At 40.2% G+C, this 26,443-nt stretch overlaps 2 protein-coding genes and 1 long non-coding RNA gene across 7 annotated transcripts; 1 reads left to right on the top strand and 2 right to left on the bottom strand.

Annotated features, from left to right (window-relative positions):
- Positions 1-730: 730 nt before the first annotated feature.
- Positions 731-9,078, bottom strand: kif3b (kinesin family member 3B). 4 transcript variants are annotated; one of them, XM_020617242.1, is made up of 9 exons: positions 8,979-9,078; positions 6,199-7,707; positions 5,891-5,992; positions 4,743-4,865; positions 4,383-4,501; positions 3,725-3,841; positions 3,002-3,107; positions 2,481-2,692; positions 731-2,294 (listed from the first exon to the last, which is right to left on the bottom strand). In XM_020617242.1, exons 2-9 carry the CDS (start codon positions 7,600-7,602, stop codon positions 2,189-2,191), a joined length of 2,289 nt encoding a protein of 762 aa, XP_020472898.1. In that variant the 5' UTR covers positions 7,603-7,707; positions 8,979-9,078; the 3' UTR covers positions 731-2,188. The 4 variants fall into 4 exon arrangements, with proteins under 4 accessions (XP_020472898.1, XP_020472899.1, XP_020472901.1 ...); XM_020617243.1 differs by having other exon boundaries at positions 6,199-7,704; positions 8,979-9,065; XM_020617245.1 differs by lacking the exon at positions 8,979-9,078 and adding an exon at positions 8,834-8,918.
- A 278-nt stretch (positions 9,079-9,356) lies between these two features.
- Positions 9,357-14,953, bottom strand: pofut1 (protein O-fucosyltransferase 1). Of its 2 annotated transcripts, none has more exons than XM_020617274.1 (7): positions 14,782-14,953; positions 14,200-14,321; positions 12,304-12,486; positions 11,935-12,047; positions 11,574-11,766; positions 10,843-11,085; positions 9,357-10,475 (listed from the first exon to the last, which is right to left on the bottom strand). In XM_020617274.1, exons 1-7 carry the CDS (start codon positions 14,918-14,920, stop codon positions 10,281-10,283), a joined length of 1,188 nt encoding a protein of 395 aa, XP_020472930.1. In that variant the 5' UTR covers positions 14,921-14,953; the 3' UTR covers positions 9,357-10,280. The 2 variants fall into 2 exon arrangements, with proteins under 2 accessions (XP_020472930.1, XP_020472931.1); XM_020617275.1 differs by having other exon boundaries at positions 14,701-14,785.
- On the top strand, positions 14,337-21,487 carry LOC109969996 (uncharacterized). Its single transcript, XR_002276346.1, has 3 exons — positions 14,337-14,422; positions 19,446-19,511; positions 21,351-21,487. It is a non-coding gene; the product is annotated as an uncharacterized LOC109969996 (long non-coding RNA).
- The last annotated feature ends 4,956 nt before the right edge of the window (positions 21,488-26,443 follow it).

The following is a 26,443-nucleotide window of genomic DNA, read 5'->3' as shown; positions in this document are numbered from 1 at the left end:
AAAAAAAAAAAAAAAAACAAAGTAAAAGACAGCCAGCCACGGACAGAAATGCACCGGTATAACTGTCATTCGGCTACAAAGCCAATAACAGCACATAAAAGTTGGTCACAAAAGTTTTAGATAAGGAGTTTGGGTCCAGTGATGTAGCTATGGGATACAGATGCAAAGATATTCAGTTAAATTAGGATATTCACATTTTGTTTACCAAATTCCTATGACTGACGAATAAACAAAACCCAATGTATTACTCAAGCATGCTAAAACCATGCAGCAGGTGTACAGCATTGCAATGTTAGTTACAACAACTAGGTCTTATTCTAAAGATTGTGTTCATGAAGTGAAATGTACAGTCGACCTGTAAATACTTGACTGTGATGAGAATTCTTCACACCATCAGCAGCAGTTGACCCTTGCTTTCATCTGTGGAGAACTCTGTGGCTGAAGCCTTACACAGAAAGCCTGTACCTAACTTAATACTAAGAAACAGCACGTGGATGACGCAAAAAAATAAAATGTCAACATTAAATTACAAAGCTCAAAAAATAAAACAATTTCAAAGAAAAAATGAATAGAAAATTATATCTACATCTGTATATAAAAATGAAAGATTATAAGTTAGATTTTTTTCTTTTTAATATGGAAAACTGTGTTTGTGTTTAACATCTCCAAAAGTGACTGAGGATTACCTATCATCAAGTCTATATTCACTGTTACATATCTAGATACATAAGGTTTGCAGGGATGAGTCAAACAGCAAGAGAGATCCTTTAGTTTTAGTATCTGACATGGACAGTCGATGCCATTTAACAATCAACTGCATGTCGCAAGTGTTTCAGAGGATTTCATTTGCCATTTGAGCCAGGCCTGTTGAAAAGTCACAGTGGGGTTTCACATCCTACACAGTAGCAGCGAACAGACAGCGCACTCATCACAGTTGGAACATGGGGAACAGAGATCAGTAAACAGGGAGGTTAAAGCTGCATATTATTCATCTGTAGGCAAACAAATGGAATGGTCTGTGTATCAGATCCTTTCAAGTCCATAGTGTTCTGACAGAGTATTGTGGCACCAACACAGTACTGAGAATAGCTCAATGCTGTGTCCAAATGCTCTGCCTCTCTGTCTAAAGAGTGCATCCCATTGTGACAGGAATGGCAGGACCGTGTTGTAAACAGTTCCCTGATACTGGAATAGCTGAGCTGCGGGAAGTGATAAAGAACTGGCTGAGAAGAATGAGTGTGCATTTTAGACAAAGGAGCAGAGACTCTGGACACAGGTTAAGGCACCTGGGAACCCTGAAGAATCTGAAGCACCTTCCAGGACAGTTACTTTTAGGTGACCCAGGATGTGGTTAGCACTGATCTCCCACTGGGATGTCTGAGTGTTTCAATAGTGGCTGACTGTGTAAATGTGCCGCCTTCCCTGCCATTGTTCCCCACCTCTGCCTCGTGTGCCCCAACAAAAACAGCATCTACTGATTACAGCAACTTGTAACTGAGGCCAAGTCTGTACTGTGCTTTACTTTCTGGCCTGTACATTTACAATCATACAGAGTTAAAAGAATAGTTTGACATTTTAGGAAAGGTATGTACTTGTTATTGTAATGTCTGTATGCTAAATATGAAGCGAGAGCCAGCATGTATTAACTTAGCATAAATACTGGAAGCAGGGGGAAACAGCTTTTCAAGACAGTGATGTAAACACACGCACACACACACACAAAGATATGCATCCAGATGTACAACAATACACTGAAAAACACTTACATGCATGCAACCTGTTAGTGACAAGTGCAGCAGAATGCCTGGGGTCATGTCACAATGTCCACATCACAGAAAGAGAGAGGACTACAATAAACATCTAAGAAGACAGAGAGATCACTGGGATGTATATATGCGATACACAGCAGTTTAGAGTGGTGTGCATGAGGCTACAAGCGCTGCTGCTGTGTTAGTGTTGTACTGACTGACAAATCTTCTAATGAAAAGCTCATGACAACAGCTCATAGTGTTGCTGTTACAGTTAAAACCCACAAAGCAGCATTAGGATTAGTTTTCTCTATTGCTTGCAGAATCCAAGATTCTGTAGGCTGGACAAACAAAACAAAACCCATTCTCTCAAAGTGGAGTCCCAAAGCGGGAAGGTGCACAGGAGAAGTTGGTGGTAGTGATAGTAGTGGTAGAAACCGTCACTTGGGGATCAAGCCGCGGAATTGTGGGTAAAGAGGAGACCCTGGACTGGAAGGGCTGTAAGGAGAAGTCGGAGTGCTCAACTTCTTGCCTGATCTTGGTCGACTGAGTGTCAGAGAGCAAAGAGAGAATTAAACAGAGGGACAGGAGCCTACATTCTCAGGTTTAATGCACACCCTGAACAAAACCAAGAAATTCAAGCGCCAGACTACACACAGTATACCTCTTTAAAATGAATGTAGCATGTGGTCTCGCAGCTGGAAGAAAGCTCAAGGTGACATTTTTCCTTACCAAGACTTTGGTTTTTTGAGGCTGCTGCTGGCGCTGGCTGGTGGTGTTGGTCCTAAACTGCTGTGAAAGCCAGAGGCATCAATTTGGATCTCATCCTCATCCCTAAGAGCATCCTCCAGAGCTGCCGCCACCGTTGGGGTGATGACTGGCTCCTGGTATTCTTTAGTGGTCTGAGCCGGCATGTCCATGTCCAGCATCAGGATGTTTTCAGCCTAGGGAGACGGAACAGAATCACACTCATCTGAGGTAAACCACTGTGAAAATGTTTTAAATGATACTTAAATTCCAATGCAGTTTAGAAGTCTGAATTTTGTATTTGATTATCTTTGTTCCAATCACTAATGCTATGCTAAATTCACGTACACCGCTGAGGCTCCCTGGTGGGTTTTGTATCTAGAGTCATCAGCACATCCAAGTTCAGCCCTTGTGGTGTGATGAAGGAAGGAAAAGGACCATTCACACTGAGGTTTGTGTGTCAATATGTTCATCAGTGAAACAGGTGAGCAGAAAGTGTAGCTTACTTTGTATCTCAGGTCAGGTTTCATCATCATGGCCATACGAGCATGGTGACTGAGAGGCCTCCGGTAGCCGACTGCAGACAAAGGCCTGGTCATCATCTGGTGGTCGCTGAAGCAGACGCACACACAGTGAGACTGTATTCAACAGCATGATGGGAAAATTTGCTGTTTCATGCATCTTACAACAAATCAACAAACGGTTCTGTCACAATAGGAGAGAAAAGATTTAACACCGTAAATGCTACTGAAACATGTAAATATCAAGTCAGACATCCTCTTGTGGCTTGAAACTGTACCTGCTGCTACAAAACTGAGCCCACTCAGAGAAAATGATAAAGACTTCCTGGTAGCCTGACCTGAGTGAGCAATGATCCCCTCAGACTACAAATATTTGATTTTGTGCTAATAACCAAACAAAACACATCAAGAAACATGTACAGGTATGTTTACAGCTCAAAGATGATCTGATATTTTGTCTTGCCTTACCATTTCTGACACAGATTAATGATTTGATACCAGTGCCCCTTTTCCTATGTGCTGTCCAGATTAAGATCACGCTACATGTACTGTAAGCTCTGGCTGTAAATGAATGTCACATTACAAATTATAGGTGGGGATGTCCACACATCAACATCTGCCTTTTTGCTTCTCTTTTCACATAACCCAAAACCACTAATTAGATGAAGAATGTAAAAAAAAGCATGCTATGAACATTCTGCAGCGTACTCCTCTATTCTTGTGATGGGCTTTATTTTCCAGTACTCGTCTTCCTCATCAATGTAAGCCCTGTTGACTATTTTGTTCTTGTCCTCCAAGGAAATGAAGTTCTCGATGATCAGATGCCTAAAAGACAAACAGAGAAACAATTAGACAGAGGCACTAACAGACAGGTAAACAGCTGAGACTGCATAACCATAAACACACAAATATCCTAGTTCAGTTTTGTGACTCTTGCCCTGCTGCGTGTGCTCTTTATTATAGTAAAGCAGGAAGTCTTCGGTTTGCGGCTGCGGGTTAGAAATAATATCACTAACTCATTTCATATTAATTATACATAAAGAAAAATCTGACTGAACAGAACTCATGTTTGACTACAACTGAAGAATGCAACAGTACAGTAACAAATGTCCTTATTAATTTTATCAGCAGGTCAACACATGGACACTTGGACATGGCCAATCCCTTGTCAAGAACGTGGAGGAAAACCTTACTAATTCCACAGCCTCAGTGTTTATGTCTGAAAAGACACAGCATGAAATCAAATGCAGTTTGGAGATGGTTACAGTATCTTCCCTCCTCTGACAGGCTGACAATGATTATAATAGATACAATATTGACGTGCGTCTTCCTGCCAGGCCAACAATATGAAATACAGGCTCCCTACTTGAGTTTGAGGTCCCTGGTGAGCTCATTTTGGTTCTGCTCCAGTTCCTGGCGCTCGTTGATGTGTTCCTCCTGGATGTCATGGATTTCTGCCTTCACTGCCTGCAGCTTGGCAAACAGCTGGAGCACAGAGGAGAGCGGAACCCAGGGTTACCATAATAAAAACGGACTTACTGTCATGAGGAATAAGGGATTATCCACAACAAAGCCAACAGTGCATTCTTACCTGATCTTAGACAGTAACTTGACAAGGTATTTTATTAATAGACACATATATCCTCACAATCTCTGCACATCAGACTTCTAATGGAGAACAACTGGGACAGCCATTAACAAGACTAGCCAAAGTCAGAGCTCCTACCTTTTTCAGCTTCTTGGTTTTGATGTCGACCTCCTGCTGCAGAGAACTGTAGGTCTCCTTCAGCTCCAGAGTCTCCTCATCGCGACTCTCCATCTGCTGTTGCATTTCTCGCTCTCGCCGTTTCTGGAAATGGGTGCATGTTTACTTCCAACCCCAGTACTCTGTGTGTAGTGGGGCTACACAGAAGTCACCAATAAATCTGGTGAGTCAAGTACAGGAGAGTATACACCAAAAAAGAATACCCTACATGGAGACAAGGACCATTGTGAAATGAAAGATTGTGGCAGATGAGTGCTAAGAATGAACATTAGTAACTGACAGAAGACTGTTGGGGGCTACTGTCGATATATTAAAAAGTCACACCACAAACTATCAGGTTGATGATGGTGCATGAATTAATCTCCCATCAGGTGTACGGACTGCAAGACTGTCACTTGGAGAAATGCAAGACTGAATTAAGCCATCATTAAAAGATTTTTCAGGAGGAGACAGACATAGATGGGGTGAACACAAGCCAGAAGGAAAGGTTTGGTTGGAGATGAAAAAAAAGTGATTTCACCTCTAATCTATGGGATTCTCAGGAACATCAGAGAGAGTACTTTAGAACACTGCACAAATATCCCAAAGGTCTGACAACTAGAGACTAATGTTTAAATGTCTTCCGACTGGTTGTAAAAGCAAACTGTATTTTGCTTTGTGATAAACCTGATCTTCAACTTTGCATTCAGTGAAATGTAGTATGGACTACAGGCTGCAGTTGAGGTCTTTTGATACTTTGTTCTGCATTTACCTCAGCATTTCACTGAAACATCATCTGGATCAGCACCATCTCCACCGTTGCTAGACCTCCTGCTCCTTACCACCATTCTCTCTCTCCATAGGTTATAGTGGCTATATATATAAAATCTTTTATGCATCTTATGTCTGTCCTTCTTCTTTTCTTTTCCCCATTAAGTTAATTTATAGCATTAATAATATATTTGGTGGCCATGTGCTGTGCTATCTGAATGTGTCCCTGGCTATGATGGCAGCAAACATAAATGAAAACTATATAAACAACTAAACTGTGATTACTTTGTAGTTGACTTGTGCCCTTCAGACAATTACTGTCATTACAAGAAGCCTTTGTTTCCAGATGTCTAGTGTACCTGCTCAGCAATTTCCTGCCTCTTCTGCTCCAGCATTCTCTGTTGCTCATTGGTGTGATCCACTATATTCTTCCCCCCTACTAGGAGCTTACTCTCCATTGCCTGGGCAGAGAAGGAAAAGAAAAGGCTGAAAACACTTCAAATCACATGGAATAGAAAAGCACCAGACTCCAATACATGTGTGAGTTGCATGAAAATTTGAAGAATTTGAGCAGAACAACACTGGTTATTGATTTGAGAAAATTCACTGGCTTGTGTGTTCAGGTATCAGATACAGATACGTTCCTAGTCTAGCAAAGTCCGCTTACCTTAACTTTGGCTGTAAGCATTTCTGCTGCCTCCTTCTCCCTCTTCAAGTCTTCCATTTTGTTCTCCTTCTCCTTAAGCAGCCGAAGTTTCTCTTCAGCCACCAGACTGTGATCCTCCATGATAGCCTTTCTCTCTCTCTCCAGCTTCTCCTGCTGCTCTCGCCAGTAATCCCCTTTTTCGTCTCCATTTTCATCATCATCCTCTGTCTCTTCATCATCCAGATCCTCACCATCGCTCTCTTCCCCAGCCCTCCTCCTGTGCCTTCTCCTCTTCTTCTTTCCAGAGCGCTTTTGCAGCTGCGCCTTCAGCCTCGCAATCTCCTCCTGAAACTCCCTCAGCAGGGCATCCTTGGGGTCTTCATTAATACGAGGTTTATTCTTGATGTTCTTGGCTCTGTTGGAGTAGCGCAGTGTTGTCAAGGTCTCCTCCACATTGTAGGATGCTGGGCCAATATTGGCAACCATGACAGTGCGGGCATTGCCCCCGAGAGAGTCCTGCAGAAGACGGGTGAGTTTTGAATCTCGGTAAGGGATGTGGCTGCTCCTGCCGTCCACCAGAGCTGATATGACATTGCCCAGAGCAGAAAGTGACAAATTGATCTTTGTGGCTTCTTTAAGCCTCTCCCCCTGAGCTCCAGTCTTAGACTGCCTTTCACTTCCAGCTAAATCCACCAAGTTCAGTTTGCCAACTCTAATATGATTCTCCCCGTCCACGCCCAATTCACTGCACTCAACAGTGATGACGAATATTGCATGAGATCGGGAGCTGTGTTCGTTCATGTTGGTGGCACCCACTGAACGATTCTGGTTGCCCACGTTCATGACATGCTCAATCTCCCGCACACTCTTGGTGACAAATGATGAAAGGTCTTTAACATACACACCCGTGTCAGGCCTCTCCCTGAGCTCAAGACGATGTAATTGGTCCTTTGACAGCAAGTCTCTGATCTCCTCTTGGTAAATTTCTAGATATGATGCTCTCACCAGGTATTGCTGATTCTGGGAACGTGAAATGTGTGTGAAGATGTGCTCAAAGGAGTTAGGGATCACCCCTCTCCTCTCTAGATCATTTCTTATCCCTTCCATAGTGTACGTCTTCCCTGTGCCCGTCTGCCCATAGGCAAAAATGGTCCCGTTGAACCCAAGAAGAACTGAATCCACCAGGGGCCTGAAGGTTTCATCATACAGATCTATCTGTTTGGAGTTCCAATCGTAGACTGAATCAAATGTGAAGACTTTGGGGAGTTCACTGGCGGAAGCTTCCCTGGGATTCCTGACAATAATTTGGCCCAGTTTTACATCGACAGAGACCACCCTTTCAAATTTAGCTGCTCTTTCCTTTTCATTCATAGGGCGACAACGGACCACCACCTTAACCGACTCAGAACTCCTGCTCTTGGACATGATGAGGAGCAGCTGCCAACCCACACAGATTGGCACAGTATACTCTGTATTCCAAAGGCAGCTTCAGGAACAGCTCAGCAGTAGAAATGGGCTCATCAGAACCTGCTGGTGAAGACACATTCAGTGATTAGTGCCAACCTGCAATTGCATTAGTGGAAAAGTACATTTCAGTACTGTAAGTAAGTACAATTTTGAATTATCTGTACTTGAGTATTTTCATTTTCTGCTACATCGACTTCACCACATTTTAGCGGCAAATCTAGTTTTTTACTACACCGCATTTATTTGATAACTTTAGTTACTTTTCAGAATTGATTAATTAAACAAAATACAGTACCATCATATGGATACTTGGTGAGAAATTCACAAGCCATTCAGCAGTATGTAAAATACTTAATTATAAGCATAGCATAGTTACCATTAGCTCCACCTTTACCAGCTGGAGCATTAAAGTGATGAACACAGTAATTATAATACAATATTATGATATGCATTAAAGTAAAATGAGCCATTCTGCATAATACTTTTGGTACTTTGATTTGATGCTAGTAGCATACTTTTACTTAAGTAACATTTTGAATACAAAACTTTACCTTGTAACAGTATTTTACACTGTAGTAACGCTACTTTTACTTGAGTGACAAATCTGAGTATCACCATTGTTTGTTATGGTGACACACAACCTTGTTAATGCACCATACACCAGTCTTCATGACAAAAAGCTGCTGGTTGACGTTAGCAATTATAACGTTATTTCTATTCTGATGCGGACAGATGAAATACAGCTCAGCTCAGGACTTTCCCAGATATCACAAACAGCAATACAAAACAGCGACACAAATTAGAAATAAGGTTAAAATCTGTCAAAATCACTGTTATCCACATACGTGACAACGGTGATGAGAAGCATGTGAGCAGTGCTCTGTTAGCTAATACGCCGGTCGCACTACCCTTAATTAAGCTAACAAAATTTAGCCCGTTAATTAGTTAACGCTGGAATTTGAGGTTATAAAGTGACAGTCGTTGTAAACAGCATGTCAGTCGTTAGTTGCAAGCAAACCCTTTTGCCCGGCCGCTGTTCATCTGAAGTCAGCAATGATTTGTCCTAGTAGCGGATCAGCTAACCGACGTTAGCCGTATATATATATGGTTAGCCCGTAACGAGACCACCAGACCGACCTAGCAACGGCAAACATACTGGTAACCTAAGCTACAAGTCTGCTAGCATTACCTGGCTAACACTAGTAGTGAGAGCATACGTGACTTCAACAAATCGCCACGCAAAACTAAAAAGCACTTTAGACTCATGAAACCAAGGCTATGCAAAGACAGCTTTTCACCAGATACACAGAAACGTTGTTTAAGATTTGAGTTACCAGTGGCAGACGTTAGCTAATCCAAAATTCCCAGTCAGCCATTAGCCACTGCTCCTCCCCATCGTTTCTAGGCAGAGTTGCCAGATTCAAGCCTACATCGCCCAAAGAGCAATTAGCGGAAAACCATATTAACCCATCCAAGTATTGTGATTTTGAGAGAGACCATGAATTATGATATGCATGCAGTCGCGAAAGAGTAAAAAAGAAAATTAAACTATGAATGACGAGGTTGCAAATATAAATAAATGCATTATGATGATTATAAATTCAGCGTTTTTGACATATCTGGCAACCAAGTCTAAAAGAGCTTGTCCACCAGTTTAGTTAATCAGCTGATTCAAATGTACTCACAGCTAAGCTTCCAGTGAGGGGAGTAAATAGACAGGCTGTCTGAAAATTAGTGTGGGTATCTTTATTTGTGAAAAACATCATAGAAAACATCTGACATAAGACTCATTGCATTCACACAGATAACACAGTCAACTTGCACCATACTCCCACCTGCATGTAATCAGCTCTTTGTTCCCCTAAAACATTGGTTCACATTCAACAGCAATACTGTCCACACAACACTCACACCAGGGTTCCACATATTTCATGAGTTTTTGGTCCTGGTAAATTGAGAAGTGGAAAGATTGTCTCATTTTCCTTCTCTATATTTAGTATGCACAGGAAGACCACTTTCTGTGCTCTCCTTGGAATGGGGGCAGAGAGGAAAGGAAAGCTGTAAAGAGATGAAAAGGTGGCAAAAAAGAGAGGAAGAACATGACTGTTGATACGGCACTTAGTCTTTTCCACGGTTCACTGAGGTCACCAGAGGTCCTGCTAACATATCTGGATTGCAAAACATGGTTGTAGCTACAGAATAAGGCTGTAGCTAAAGGAAATGTTAGGGAAGTCATGTGTTTCCCTGATGGAAAGGAAAACTGGTTTTAGTATAGTGAACAAAAGAAGGTAGAAGCCAAATGCTGGGAGGGAACATACAAATGCATGATCTTCAAGCAGGGGGCAGACTAAAACAGTATTTCTTGGTAGCAGCAGGGTCCATGTCATAATACTTTACAAATATTACACATATCACACTACCTACCTACTACATCCTATCTTCTAAGCCCTTCGTCAGTTTTCACAGATTATAATCCATTGTAATATTGGACCTGTCTGTGCGTTAACTCCTAATCTTACTTCAGAAATTATTAGCAATTGCATCATGTAAAAATGATTTGCCTTCCACATGCTCTCTCTGTTCCTCATGACAGTCACACAGCATTAGTGTCCCAAGTGTGATCACATGACCTGTCCTTAGAGTTCTTCTTTCTCATTTAATTTCCCAGGCTTGTCCATGCCAAAAAAGGAGGATGGAAGGCCGTGAGCATCCCGCTGTCTCTTCACAAAGGCGGAGAAGGATGAGACGCAGTTACCGATGAAGTGGTCAGCTCGGCCTAGGATGTACAGGTCGGTTTGGGCCGAGTCTGGCTGGAGACTCACAACTTTCACCTGTAGAAAGCACAGTGAAATGCACATATTAACAATCAGGTGGAGTATACAGTATTGTACCTGTAACCAAGTGACAATATATCTTAATTCTCAACAACGGTAATGATGCAAAACAACACCAACAAAAAAAAAAAAAGCAAAGCTTTCTATCAAGCAGTGTAATTTCCATATCATACTAATTACCCGAACTGTACAGTGTACATAAAGGATTTGCTAACAGTAACAAAGCGTTTTAAAATTTGTACTACTAGTCAAAAATTAACTAGTTTGTCTAGGTTACATTTAAGGTCACAACCAACATAAGCTAAAGAGTCAAAGTTAGTTATTACATATGTGTGAGTGCACTACAGAGGCTTTACACACCCACCTTTCCCTTGAAGAGCTTTTCAATATCGCTGCTGTGGGATTCAGAGTCTGTGGCGATGTAGACACAACGGGCAGCTGTGTTCTTCACCCATAGCTTGACAGCCCTGAGAATCTCTTCCAGGTCTGGAAGGCACATAGTCATAGTGAGAGGCAGGGCCGTCTGGCGGTTGTAGCCGACACACTGAGGAGAGGCCATGAAGTGAGGCCCTGCATCGCCACTCTTGAGCATTTTGCATGCATTTTGCTGCAAAGGTGGATAACAAAAAGTATTGAAAAAAAGAAACTATATATTTGGGAGAGGTTTTTAAAGATTTGTACCTCAATAGGAATCTGTTGGTTAAGTGTCACAGACAAGGTAGAGAAATCAAATCACTGAGGGAAAGACATGCATTCTTAGTTATTATTGTATCATGGGATTTATTCACAAGAAAAATATAGAATATCAATGGCCTTATCTTTTAAAATATCTACACTTAGTTAAGCACAACATACTGTATATGTGCAATAGTAGAATATCATACATCTCGAAACCAAAAATGAGATTTTCAGCCATGAGCTGACTTTAGCAATTAACAGTTAACTCTATAAATGTTAGAACAGAAATGGGGTTATAAGATTTGAACAAGGCAAATGCATTAATATAACAGTAGCCGACTGTCAGTGTGTGAGCGAATGAGAAAATGAAACATGGGAAAAAGAGAGAAACAGCCCATATGTGTCAGTTCATCTCACCCAGTCAATGCCAATTCTCAGGTGAATGCCAACATATGGTCTGGTCAGCAAGGTAGCGATGTGCTCTTCTCCCTCCTTAACCATCTTGTCTGACCACACCACATAGCGCTGCAGGCCCACATGCTCTTCTATGACTGGGAATTGGGCAGGAGCCCCAGGCAGGGCCAGGACAGGGTGCTCAGAGGCAGGAAACCTGTTCCAACAGGGGAAGCATGAGGAGAATGGAGACCTCAGCCAGTCAGTCGTTATGTTTAAGGCTAGTAATGCTCCTTATGCCGATGCGGTGCTTTTTTCTTTTATGTCATTGTCAATAATCCTAAATTTGTCCATAATCCAGGGGGCTGCTCAAACATGTACTCACTTCTTCATCCACTGAGACTGGTGGTAGGCACCAAAAGAAATTCCACCAAACAAGATAGACTGGTCAAATTCCACACCAACATACTCCCAGAATGGACCAAATGGGTTCCCATCCTGAAAATGAATCAGAACCATCCAACTAGGTCAAAGCTGCAAAAGGATACGGGTCATAACACAGGACAGCATTTCACCCTCACCATTTTTAATGTGCAATTACCACCATTTATCAGCAAAGAGGCTACGTTTTTTAGCTTTTTTACTTCCACCTTTTAGTTCTTTCAGGAAAGAGGAATGCAACATGTAAAAGTGGCAACTAGTATTATTAGATAATGTCTGCCTGACACTCCTTAACTAAATAGTTTGGAATCACCTTCATAGGGCAGGATTTCTTGTCTGCACTCCGCTGTGCAGCAGTCTCATAGCAGTAGGCGTTCCTCTGTCCTGTGGGCCAGTATTTGGGAGCCAATTTCTCCATGAAATTCTCTAAGCTGACCACACGATGGTAGGCAGTCAATGCCTTTAACTGGAAGAACTCATTGTAGGGAACATGGACCTGAATAGAATAAAACAGGCCAGTGCTGCAGGATGAAAGATTTCTTTAAGATAGAGCATACAATGACATTTTACATCACAAATGACATTTCAGACAAAACTGGGCCTTTCCTGTCTGAACAAGACAATCAATCCCCAATAAAGCCAAGTCTATGAAATGTACTCATCTGCAAAGCCTCCTGTTGTCAGCCACATCAGCATGGCCTGCTACATGTGAATTTCAAATAATTTGGCAAAACAAAGATAGGAAATGCATTGTTGTTTCTAAATAGCTGTTTTAATCAGTAATAATAAAGTAACAGTAACAACTTTGTAATAAATAAAAACTTGCTATATTATGAAAAAAACTTAAGACAGTGCAACTGCTAACACAACATAAAAAGTCCTTTCCAGCAACTTATGAAAACTGGATGATCATTTGTCACTTTTAAGATGTATTCTTTGAACCTGAAAAAAAAAGAGAGAAATTTGTGATTTCTCTTCCCAACTTGCTGTGGTTCACAGCTAACCTTCCAGACACTAAGAAAATCAGTTATTATTCTGTGGAGGAAACAAACTGGAAAGTCTGGACTGCACAAATGACAATACTTCACCAAATTATTTTGACTCAACATAAGATCAAAGCTTTTTATTGCCAATTCACTATATGTGAAGGACATACAGAAAAATCGAAATATTGTTTCTCTCTCACCTAATGTTGAATGCCCATACTATTTAAGAAACTAAAATAGAATAAAAGTAGAATAAACACAGAATATGAAAACTGAATTCAAGTAATAAGGATAAACTAGATGGTACAACCCAATAGGCTATGATGAAACTCAAAGCCATGTGCAAACATGTATATTACAGTAACCATGTTTGGTAATCCATAATGTAAGCCACTCAGCCACAGTCACAGCCACGACGGCTGCAGCTGTAGCTGCACTGCTCTGGTCACAGTCACAGTAAGAAGCTAATGTTAATGCTATGAAGTTCCATTATCTGGGTCACACATGAACACAGGGTTCATTAAATCATATAATGTTAATTACAGTTCTAGACAAACCCAGTATGCCATGCGCCATGACAGCTGCAATAAACAATGCTCATGTGGCGTTCACAATGTGAACACAAACTGTAATGATGGCATGCCACCATATTTATAATGTAGGTTATTTTATTGCAAACAGCAATGTGAGATCTTCTGGCTCAAAGTGCATATCAAAATGAAAAGATAATAATGTTAATGTATTGAAATATCCTAGCTTATTATAGAATCAAAACACAACAAATGAACAATGTGGCCTACCTTTAAGAGCCAGTTCAATGCTTACCTGTCTCAAAACTTAAGTAAAAGAATAGGTCTCCAATTTGCACATTCCACAATGCACATTGGCATTTTAGCCCCCAACCAACAGCTAACTCACACAGTGGTCGCAACAAGTGGCCGGGGCTGCATTTGGAGCCCAGCTCCTATCTGAAAAAGGCCTGTTTTATAATAACCTGACATGCAGTTTTAGATTTTGATGACTTTTTCTTTTAATTGCTGGCAGTTTAGTTTTTTAGCTTTGTACTATTTAAGGTTCTATACTAGACTTGCACTGCCTACATGTCAATAAAAACTGGAAAACGTCTATGTCCTAAATCTTTTGACCAGAAGTGTACAAATAATCACACCCGTGTGAGACTGCACTCATGGACAGATGCTCATAACCCACTTGACTGTACTTACGTTGGTGTAAGGGGGTATGTGGTGCCGGTACACTATCCAGGGAGGGACTGCCAGGGTTCGGTTTAACATCTTTGCAAAGGCCAGAGACCCCAGAAAGTGGTCCGCCTGGTTCCCAAAGCGACCTGAACAACAGCACGGTCCATTTTACACTCTCATTTTCAAGTTTGTGACACTACTTCTTCTCATGACAAGAAAATGTAAACTCGAGTGACTGGAAGGGAAGGTAAGCTACCTTCGTATACCACACACTAACGTTATATTTAACATTAACCAGTGGTTTGTAAACAGTGACTGATACAACTAACAGTTATAGCGTTAGTTATTTTTACACTAACTCAAGCTGAACTCCAAGTTAAATTAGTTATCTGCTAACTAGCTACTCTTTAAGCGTTCAGCTGTTCCCGCTGTTGAAGTTTACTGGTTTATACAGTAGGTCGAACTGACGACTGGCTCCTAGCAGAGGTCAAGACAGGTGTGGACTCTTATTTAGGCGATAAGTACCTTAAAACGCCACTCAACTTATGAATGGGTCAAGTCTCGGATTCGGTAAAATCGAGGTATCAGGTACAAAGAATGAATTACCCATGCACGGGCAGTACAAAACGTAGCCATTGACATCCCACTTCAGTTCTTCGGCATAAGTCCTACAGGTTTGTAGCAGAAGTGATAAAAGTAAGCATATTACTGTGATAACATGAAACACTTCTCGATGAACCGCCATTGTGGTTCATTTTGTATCCCAGCATGCACCGGCCGTTCCACTTATTCTCCTCTAAGTTTACTGAAGCGCTCATACGAGTCAAACATGCTTCTACCGCCACCTACTGTTCCGGAGGTGTAGTGTCATGAGTTTTGGATGTGAGACTGGATTCACTGCATTCCCGGTGACCACATTAGCTATTGTGGAGTATCCCCTAACCCCAGGAGCTAAAAAGTGCCACACTATTTACACTGTTTGTCATTCAGTGTGTAGAAACCATCCGTTAGTGATGGCCAAATGAGGCTTTACCACCCACTGTGTCACCAGAAGATTCATTAGGGTGAACTGCCCTAATGCGGCAGGATCTGTTGAAAGGGTGTGAGGTTTTTTTTCCTCTTTTGGTTGTTTGCTTGTGTTCCTGTAGGGAGTGTACTTTAATGTTAGGGATAAAAAGTCTGAATTTAGAATATCACAATGAATTTCAAAAACCCAGATATTCAAATATATAGAGCAGTTTAATAAAAACCTTCCACTTAATTCTGCACATAGCCTTTTAAAGTGCTCCCAAACAGGATCTCTCCTTTCTTGTAAACTCAGTTTTTTGTCGGCTACTCTCACTGTCAAGAGTTGACTCAAACAATTTAATAATCAATCCCCAAAGATAAAATGGATTAAAAGTTTCCCCGAGTGCCCTTATAGAAGAAATTTCAATAATGTTCTTTTTCAGAAGCAGGAAGAGTACTCACTAGAGTATTCATATGCTGTGATAAGGCATAGCGGAATTTCACAAACATGCTGAACCCTACAATCATATTTTCTCCATATAAATGTTATATTTGGAACAATGGTTACATTTACAAGTGAAGTTTCAATCCAAACTGAGACATGAACCAATGAAAACTTGTCACAACTCTTGCAAAAATGTGGATGTGAGAACACATCAGTTTGTCTCTCCTGGCATAAGGTGTTCATTTATTTTCTACAACCAGACAGAAGAAAACTATACATCTGACATTTCTAGTTATTAGAATATTTGACAATTGAGACATTTTAAAGTATTTAATTAAAGCACTGAAAGCACAGCCTACATCAATACTCATTCAGTGGACCTGATAGATTGTAATTTGGATCTAAGCTTAGAGGAACAATGGTCATATAAAATGTTGAACTAACTCAGTCTGTAAAAATAAATAGTGATGCGTGTCAATAAAGTTAAGTACAGCAATCCAACACTGCCACCTGGTGGCTGCTAAACATTACGGACCTTTCTCCTCAACTCAGCTGTTTATTCCTTCACTGGTCAAATGTTTGTGGCAGTGTTTTATGGCTGTCATTGTCTTACGCTACCTGCTCATTTCTGCTTTGCCCTCCATCTTGATGATGGTAAATGGTCTTATACTTATATAGTGCTTTACACTATTTCCCATTCACCTTTTCACGCACACAAGTAATCAAACCCCAGCAATATGTTGGGAGCAACTAGGGGTTCAAGGACACCTCAACATGTGGACAAAGAAAAGCCAGGAATCAAACCGCCAACCCTCCTTGAACTGTATTGCCTTGCTGGCCCAAGGCCACTTAATCCAACAGTTCACAACTGTTTCTGCCTGGGACATATCGGGGACGGGGTGACCCTGCAGGAGTGGATGGCCACCTCTGGAGGCTGCCTCTGTGGAGGAATTATTCATGAAAAAATTGTGTATGTCCCAGTCAGGTTTCATCCTGGAGTTGCCAGTTTTAGTGGAACTAATTAGATGCTGCAGACCTGACTGACCGACTGCTCACCTGACTCACAGGTCAACGGTTCTATGAATATTCTTTGCTGAATATTGATCACATATGCTCTCTTCAACTTTCATTTTCTGGTTTGTTTTTTATTTGATTAGTTTTGGTGGGAATCTATAACAAAACCTGACTCGAAGTTTTGAGTTAACTTTTGATAAAACTGACTTTGGGGCACATTAATAGCTTCCTGTGTTTGTATACTGAACTGGGTCTACTGTAGAATAGAATAAGTAAATCATAGAACGGGGTTCATTACAATTTACACCACTGATCAAATATGCAAATATTTATTCATATGTGGATATATAAAATGTGTCATTTAATTGTAGTGATCTATTTTTTTCTTTTGGCAGCTGTGGAAGCCTGAAACAGGCCTCATGTTGGTGGCAGTTTTAAATCGCTGAATGCTGATGTGGGTCCTGTCCTCACACCTGCTTCCATTTGCATTTTTCAGTGACATATTCCTACCTTGTCTTTTTCTTCTACCTTTGAGCAAGGCTGTCCCAGCTCTTCCAGCTGGGCCTTCATAGAGTTCTCTTTCGTCTCTCACTCCTCCTTATTTTTCTGCAGGGTACTCTTGAAGTCCTCCTAGTGTGATGGAGATATGCCTTGCCTTTTCTCAAATGTCTCTCAAGGAAGATTTTGTCTTTTTGCCACAGTTTTTTTTTTTGTGCTGCCATGAGATTGTTCTCTTGCAGCAGATTATTGTGATCATCGTGGTCTTAATCAGGTCCAGCATTTTCTTCTGCTGGACCTCAGTTTTTTGTCCTTCTAATGTGTTTGTTTCTTTGTACTCTGTGCACCTCCCATAGTGAAACCATACTCAGCAATGTTACAATTTCTCAGATCCAACAACTTCTCAGATTCAACAGTCAGGGACAGATCTAGAAAAGTTTGGAAAGGGTGGTCAAGCTGGGACACAGATTCAGAGAGGGGTGGCACATTTGGAATCCATGTAAAAAGTCAATTAAACCCCTAGTTCTATAAAATAATAAACCACATATTATTAAGAATCAAATAGTTTATTTTGTGTAAACATGAGGCACACTACTTTCTTTAGCTGCACCCCTTATTTACTCATGTCAAGTTCTCCACAACAACACAACTGGAGAGATGAAGGCAAACATCATGCTGCATGCATGATGTAAAATAAAACTAATTAGACCCATATTAGTTATAAAGCATTCGTTGTATTTAAGGCATTAAAAAATTTCATTTTTCAGTACTGACAAGCATCACATTTAGACTCTGGCAGAGGTGGCACCAGGGGTGTCCAATCAGATTGTGGCCCTGGCCACAACTGGCTCTGTCCATGTTTGAACACCTCTGGTTCCTTAAGCTCGTCTGTGTTGCCGGGTGTAGTGCCGTGAAGACACACAGACACCCCTCTTTGTTCAGGCTGTTTGGTTCCTTCCAGCCGGAGAGCACATGTAGTTACCAGCATAGCAGCTGGAGGTGTTAACTGCAGGTACCAGTGACCAATCTCAGCTCACACCATGACAACACTATGATCTTAATAAGTTTGTCAGTTTCTAAGAGCTTCAGAATTCCTGTATTTAAACTGCCTTTAGTAATTAAACTACAAGTGATTAACATTAACTGGGCTGTTGACCTTTTAGGCTTTGTCTCTTGCATGCAGATCATTCCCAGAGACTGACAAAGTTCATGCTGCAAAGGAGAAAACATGCATCAGACCTCCCTGCTCTATCTCTGGTTCAGAGCGAGTCGGTGCTATTTCCAATGATAAAGACTCAGCGTTCCCAGAGCTCTGTCATTAGATGTTCACATGTGTGCTCAACATGCCCGAACCCAGAGTGCTGGGTAGGCATGGCAACATGTGGCCTGGCTGTGGTCTCAAACCTTTGTTACATTCATTGAAATGTGTGGGCTCTGCCAGCCCACCTCGTTTGGCTGAATCAACCAATAATTGTTTAAATATGTCACATTAAAGGGATCATTATTTACTGTTGAGAGACTGATAAACACAGTCAGTGTGACCTACAGGTAGGCCAACAACTTGTTGTTAGTTAGGCTACACCAGCTAAATAATTCAATAATAGATTATTATGGTTTTACAAATAGCACATGGCCAAAATGCCAGAAAGTGAAATGGATAATGAGAGCTGTGGAGATGTTTTCTCCAGGGCCTTTTGCTTTGAAGGGTTCCGGTGCAGCGACCAAGTCTAACGTATTCTCTCTTTGTATTGTTGTTTTTCTTTTCTGTGATGCTCGACAGCCGGCTGTTCTTTCCCTCTTTTCCTGTGTCGTTATCTGTGTCTGCTCCTCCCCCGTCCCTTGAACACACACTGTTTCTCATTGTTAGAGATGACAGCAATGATAACAATGCAATGAAGCACAACTCACAGCTGGAGTGTGAGACAGAGAGAGACTTCCGTCAGGTGAACAAGGATCACAACAACCAAATGAAACAAACTGTACACCTTCACAACAACCAAATGAAACAAACTGTATACCTACTTTACTACATCAATTCTATTTGTATTGGATAATTATGGCATATCTTTATGGTAGTAAATTATTATTAATTATCATATTAACCAATAGATGGTTAATAGAAATGATGAGATCATAGGCGACATTTTATTTTCTGATTCACTTCATCAATTTCATTTCCCATATGAATCTACAAGTTCCTCAGACTCCACACTTTACTGCAGAGGAAGAAGGTGACGTTTGTACTTCATTAAAATATGTACAGATGCTTATATGTCACTTCCTCCTTTCTCACTCTCTGTTTCAGCCTCTGCCTCTTGCTGAACAGCAGCCTTAACACTGACACCGTGGCCTTTCACAGAAGGGAAATAAGGTAGCCAACCTCAAACAACCTGCCTCCTGTTGACCTTTCTGTGTTGTTACTGACAACCCAGCTTTCAATTCAGCTGAAGGCTGTGACTATGTGTGGTGTAATTTCCCCAGTTTCAGTATGCAGACCTACTATATTTATAACTAAGTTAATGTTAAATTCTCCCAAACCACAGTTTTTAAAATAAACAGGCCTTTAAAACAAAATAAAGAGCAGTAAAGAAACATTTCCTGATGACAGAATGAATAATAAAATCATATCTAACATAAAACTACCAAAAAGTCATTTAGGCTCTAAAGACTTTAGCTGAATCCGTTTAATAGGTTTTAGAGGTGTTGAGAAAATGACCCAAAACTGACTAAACTCTGTTGACCCCATGCCCATTTTTAGTTATTCTTCCAGATGTTTAGCAGTATTGTGACAAAGTGATGCAACAGAAACTGAATATAACAGTAACAACAACAAAAAAAGGTTATGAAGATTTATTTATTAACATTTAGTGTTGTCAAGTGGAGAAAGATTAAATCTAATCTAAGAATTACAAAATATATTCGGCTCTGAAAATGTATTTGGAGATGTTAAGAAAACTGGCCAGAATTAACCAGCTCTGAGAACAAAATATTTGGTGGCATTGTGCGTTAGTGTGCAAATGAAAAACAAACCTAACTTAAAAGTAACAAAGATTTTGGCTCTAAGGATTTTTTTAGATGTGCTAAATCTAACAAAACAGAAGGTTTACAGAATCCTTGTTTTAGTTGGAGCTTTCCTTTCATCAGTGGTGTGGGCCTGTGACATAGTAAAAGTAAATTCCCCATAATTCCCCCTGTTTTTACCTATAAAGATATAAGAAAATTAGCCTAGACTAACAAAACTCTTTTGAAAAATTGCATATTTATAGTTTTCTTCAGCAAGTATCTACGCAGCACCAGACACGAATCCACCACGAAGCTGACAAAAGTAGCAAAACTACTTTGCGGTGCTAATATTCATTTAGATTTAAAGAAAACTAGTGACTCTTTTGACAAATGCCAGTTTTATTATTATTATTATTATAAGTTTTCTTCTCAGCTCACCTTTGACCAGTGACATTAGTGATGTGTGGACAAAAAGTGAATCTAATCTAATCTAATGTAACAAAACTCTTTTAGATTTAGATGAGTTGATTAAACAGCAAAACGTAACAAAACTCTGTAGACAAGCAGCCTAATGTTGTTTTTAGTTTTCTTCTGAGCTAGAATCTAATGAAATAAACTAAATTAACAATTTTTAAAAAATTATTGTGGCCCTTATGTTTTAGTATTTGATAAAATCCCTTTTTTGAGGTGTTGAGAAAATGGTATTTTTATGTTACTGTGTTAGTAACTTGAGTTAAACCTGAATGAAAATCAGAAAAAATGAACAAAAGCGAAGATTTATTTAAATGTAGTGATATTTAGCCAAAACTCTAGGCAAAATGTTTCTGTTTTTGTTTTTACACTGAAACATAAAAGTATACACATTTTATTAATGCCCCTAGGATTTTCTTGAGAATTAGAGCTGTTAAAAGAAACTACAAAACCAGGCAAATGGACAAAGATCTGCCTGTTTTAGGCTCTAGTGTTGTGTTTGGCAGTGGCATGCCTCAGTGCTGTGGGCAAAAACAGAATATAACAGGTGACAAAGAGCTGATTTACTCATTTTGTCTGGGGAGATTTGTCCTCTCAGGCTCCCTCAGTCTGCTTCAGTGATGTAGCTAAAAACTGCCAACAAAAAAACAAACTTTTCGTTCCAAATATTTTGGCTCTAAACATCTGTTTATCTTTTGAGTTGACCAAGCTAACCAAACTCTGTTTTTATTTTTAGCTTTCTTCTCAGCTAGGATGTCCCCTTGGCAGCGGCGTGCCTCAGTGACGTGGATGTGTAGCGGTGACAGGGTACTCCGTGTTCCACCCGTCCACCTTATCAACCTGCTGCAGGGCGCTGGTGTGGGCTGCGTGCGACCTGATACCCCAATTCATTTAGATTTAAAGAAAACTAGTGACTCTTTTGACAAATGCCAGTTTTATTATTATTATTATTATAAGTTTTCTTCTCAGCTCACCTTTGACCAGTGACATTAGTGATGTGTGGACAAAAAGTGAATCTAATCTAATCTAATGTAACAAAACTCTTTTAGATTTAGATGAGTTGATTAAACAGCAAAACGTAACAAAACTCTGTAGACAAGCAGCCTAATGTTGTTTTTAGTTTTCTTCTGAGCTAGAATCTAATGAAATAAACTAAATTAACAATTTTTAAAAAATTATTGTGGCCCTTATGTTTTAGTATTTGATAAAATCCCTTTTTTGAGGTGTTGAGAAAATGGTATTTTTATGTTACTGTGTTAGTAACTTGGGTTAAACCTGAATGAAAATCAGAAAAAATGAACAAAAGCGAAGATTTATTTAAATGTAGTGATATTTGGCCAAAACTCTAAGCAAAATGTTTCTGTTTTTGTTTTTACACTGAAACATAAAAGTATACACATTTTATTAATGCCCCTAGGATTTTCTTGAGAATTAGAGCTGTTAAAAGAAACTACAAAACCAGGCAAATGGACAAAGATCTGCCTGTTTTAGGCTTTAGTGTTGTGTTTGGCAGTGGCATGTGGGCAAAAACAGAATATAACAAGTGACAAAGAGCTGATTTACTCATTTTGTCTGGGGAGATTTGTCCTCTCAGGCTCCCTCAGTCTGCTTCAGTGATGTAGCTAAAAACTGCCAACAAAAAAACAAACTTTTCGTTCCAAATATTTTGGCTCTAAACATCTGTTTATCTTTTGAGTTGACCAAGCTAACCAAACTCTGTTTTTATTTTTAGCTTTCTTCTCAGCTAGGATGTCCCCTTGGCAGCGGCGTGCCTCAGTGACGTGGATGTGTAGCGGTGACAGGGTACTCCGTGTTCCACCCGTCCACCTTATCAACCTGCTGCAGGGCGCTGGTGTGGGCTGCGTGCGACCTGATACCCCACCTCATTACACAACAGCAAGTCCCAGCTGAGACAGCCTTCCCCACTATTTACCCTCAAATTATCACATGCCAGATGCTCAGTAGTTACATAAAATGACACCACTATCTGACAGCAGGTGTTAGCATTTGTTTTTTGAGCAACAATCACACTGATTGTTAGGGTATGAGAGGGGTTGGATTCTTGCTGAGCTGTGCCACTGGATGTTTATGGGTGAATGACATGCAAACCCAGGCTCATTAGACATCCTGTGGGTTAACAACCTATTTTCACACAACTACAGTGTAATAAAGTAAATTCTGAGCCAAACAAAGCTGAGTGAAAACATATTGTACAAAATATACATTTGCACAGACACTGGCAGGTGTTAGTGTCTGCACAAATGGAAGGGATGGCTGTGTTTCCCTCTGCTGTTTATTGCCCATCTTGTGTACATCTGTTTTAAACAACACACATAAAAACTACCATCCCAGATCCTGAAAGATGGGATATCTGGTTATTCTGGTGGCAAAGAAATCCACTCCAGATGTGAGCAAATTGTCCTTCTTACAAATCGCTATTGTGCTCACTGATTCTGTATAAATGGGCCTGAGTGTGTTGTCCAGAATTTGATAAGCACATGTGTACTTATTTGGAAGCTTATGTGATTACAAAGCTGATGCTGGTAAAAGAAAAAGTTTAAAGTAAACAGCATTAAAGGAGAGAACGGCACACTGGGATGACACTAGAAGAACATCTGGAGCTCTGACTGCTGAAATGGACACACGTTTCTGCTCAATGCCTGCTGAAGGCTTTATTTCAGGAAGCCTATTTTTTTTCCTTGTGTCATTGTAACATCTGGAAGGCTCTTCCTCACCCCTCACAGTGTATCTAATCAGGACTGATTAGGTGTGTGGTAGTCAGAGACATGCAGGGGAGTGGCTCCTGTGGAGGCTGCTCCTGGCTTGGGTTTCTGCATGGGAGAGGTTTCCTACACAGTCCAGAGAGATGAGAGAGACACGGCATGATGTGATGTTTCATAAGACAATTAAAAATCACTCCACAGCTCTAAATACGACAACCATGCATGTGATCACGCCGACCACCCTCTAATCCAAACAAACAGAGAGTGGCATGATGAAGGAAGTCTCCCTCCTTATGCTGGGAAATGGCTTCACTTCATTCGTCTTCGGCCTTCTGTCTCTCTACCGTCTATTCTCATCCGGTTTGTGTGGGTTTTATAGCATCCTCACATAGAAAGTTGCAGTCGAACAATAACCATGAGTCAACAACCACAACAGTAAAGATTTTCCAGAAAAACAATAAAGCATTAAAACCAGTACACTGACCATTAATGGAGCTCTGTCAGTGTCACTGCGATAGTGTAATATAGGCTAGGGCTACAGACAAAACCGCCGATGTAAACTGAGTAGATGCTGACGTTTTAATCTCACAATAACTTTATTAATAAGCCGAAATATAATTTCACATGCAACTTCTGTGTTGTTACCTCCTGCACCATGTTTACTGTGGAAAAACGTTTAATAGACAACAACATTTACAAATGTCTTAATTAATTATAGAATAAATCACCAGATGTTTTTGCATCTGTAAGAGTCAGAATAATTAAAATTTTCCATTTGCTTCCCATTGCAGCTAATTTATAATGTCAGAACCATAAGAGTTTAAATATATTTAGTTTTCAGAGATTTCTGGTTAAAAGGGTGAAAATCACCAATAAGTGTGCTTAGCATACAGTAGAATAAACCTCATTTTGTAGCAAAATGCAAAGAAATAACTGCATCACTTTGGTCAAATGTTTGAGACTGTTCATGAAATGCATAAAGCCTCAGCGTGGACTACATTTTTAAATGTGTGTTGATGCACTGAAATAACGTTGTAGCCTAAGCCTGCAATTAAATCTGAACTTTCTAAGTTGATAAATTTCAGGCTTAGCAGTTGTTTGTATTGAATGAATAACGGGTGATATATAACCTTAAGAATAGTTTAGAATACATGTGCAAAAATTAAACTACCACTTTAAAAAAAATCTGTATGACACTTAAAGGGGTATTTGGAGACAGTTTATCTTGTGGAGGGAAAATCCTTTTCTCTTGGTTGAATATTAAATTATTCTAATTTTTCAAAAATAAATGCTAGTTTGAAGGCAAAATCGTACCTGATTTTTTAAAGCGTAATCGAAAAATGACGCCCTTGACTTAGTTTAAACGTCCCCATCAGTCATCTATTAATCACCAGATTAGTTATTCTCCCAATAATTTTCCATTTAAACAGGACTTTGACTGCACAGCACCCCCACCCCAGAACAAAGGTCCGACCACTGGACGATCAAAATAATACCTGCAGATTTTAGGTCCCAGACTATGACTGTCCTCACACTTTAATTCGTGTGGATTTTCACACTCGGCTCTCGGAAAGGAGGAAAGAAAGCTTAATTCCACAAACCCCACAAACCTTTTCAGCACACTGCAGCAACAGGTAAGTCTGTTGTGTTCGGGAGGCATTTCCCCCCGAACAACACGCCAAAAGGCTTTTGGTGCTTTCATGTTCGATCGGAAATGTCGAAATTATGAGCGAGTCATTGATTAACAACAATTATTTAAGTAAATCATCTGCAGTTTCCCGCTATGCTGTGATTTTTTTAATGTCCAGACCAAACAAAAAGAAATGTTTAAAACATTTTTAAATTAAATAATTGGATTTAAACATCAAGCGCTTCATGTCAGCATTCCAACAGGTTTTAAGCCTGTCGTGCTTCAAGTCATTTAAAAAATAAATCAACATGCATAAAAAAATATGTATCTTTGTTGTGTTAAATAAAATGTTAGCCTCCAGTAAATCCACACACAAAAGTTTTTTTTTTCTTCCTCCATAGGTCTACATATAAACAATGAGCAGGCGGGCAGCACCTGAAGGCAGCACTATTGAAGACTATTTCTCCCCCAGCCCCCATACTCCCTCTCTTTGCACAAACTGATTCACCCTGCTGGCTCGGGGTGGGGGTTAGGCTGACGAGGAAACGAGTTGATGTGCCCTGGAAGTAATTCTTTCACCCCCAACCCCACACCCCCAGCTTCTCCCAGTGAAGAAGAAGAAGTAAAAGAAGAAGAAGAAGAAGAAGAAGGAAAAAAAGTAAAAACGCACAAGGTGGGAGAAACGGGACCACCACCAGCACCACCAGTAAAACACGTGGGGACCCGGGGCGACCTGCTTCGTCCTCTGTTGTCACTTGTTGACCCAGCAGCATAAAACATTAATACAAACAGCAGAAGACACGTTTTAAGAAACTGTTTTGTGAAAAAAAAAGACTGGCGCCCAATAAATGTTACTATTCCTTCACAGTGATAAAAGATATATCTATATAAACACTCACCGGCCACTTTATTAGGTACACCTTTAAAAGTGTATGCACCTCAATGCAACATTTCCACCTTAACATCTGTGTTTATGATGCTCAAAATGTTTCAGTGTTTGGTGAAATTGTCATAAATGTGTCATTTCTATTATATGTGTCATAGTTAAAAGCGGTGTTGTAGTGGACTACATTATAATCAGAGGTGTCTCCATATTTTTGTCTTGCCAGCTACATACAAATCAGCCTCATGTGATTGAGAAGGGTCAGTTTGGTCTTGTTCCTGTTCCATTGCAAAGGCAGAGGACGACAACAAACACACACAAAACCAAAAGAGACAAACAAAAAGTAAGTTTTCAATATTTAACAACTGCAACAGCCTAAGTCTAAGAATCCAATATTAACATATTGTCAAATATACCTAGGACGATGCTGTATCAAATCTTGGCACCGTTACAGGCAATATGTAAAAATGTCTGTTCAAATTTTTAGTTTTTAAAATCATAATGTGTTCCCATAGGCCAAATGTGAGCTATATAAACGGGACTGCAGGTGTGAACTGACTGGGGGGGGGACTGGTTGCAGGCTGCTGAAAAAG

The sequence above is a fragment of the Monopterus albus genome, unplaced genomic scaffold (genome assembly GCF_001952655.1).
Source record: "Monopterus albus unplaced genomic scaffold, M_albus_1.0 scaffold187.1, whole genome shotgun sequence".
In the NCBI taxonomy this organism is placed as follows: Eukaryota; Metazoa; Chordata; class Actinopteri; order Synbranchiformes; family Synbranchidae; genus Monopterus; species Monopterus albus.
This window is presented reverse-complemented; position numbering and strand designations above follow the sequence as displayed.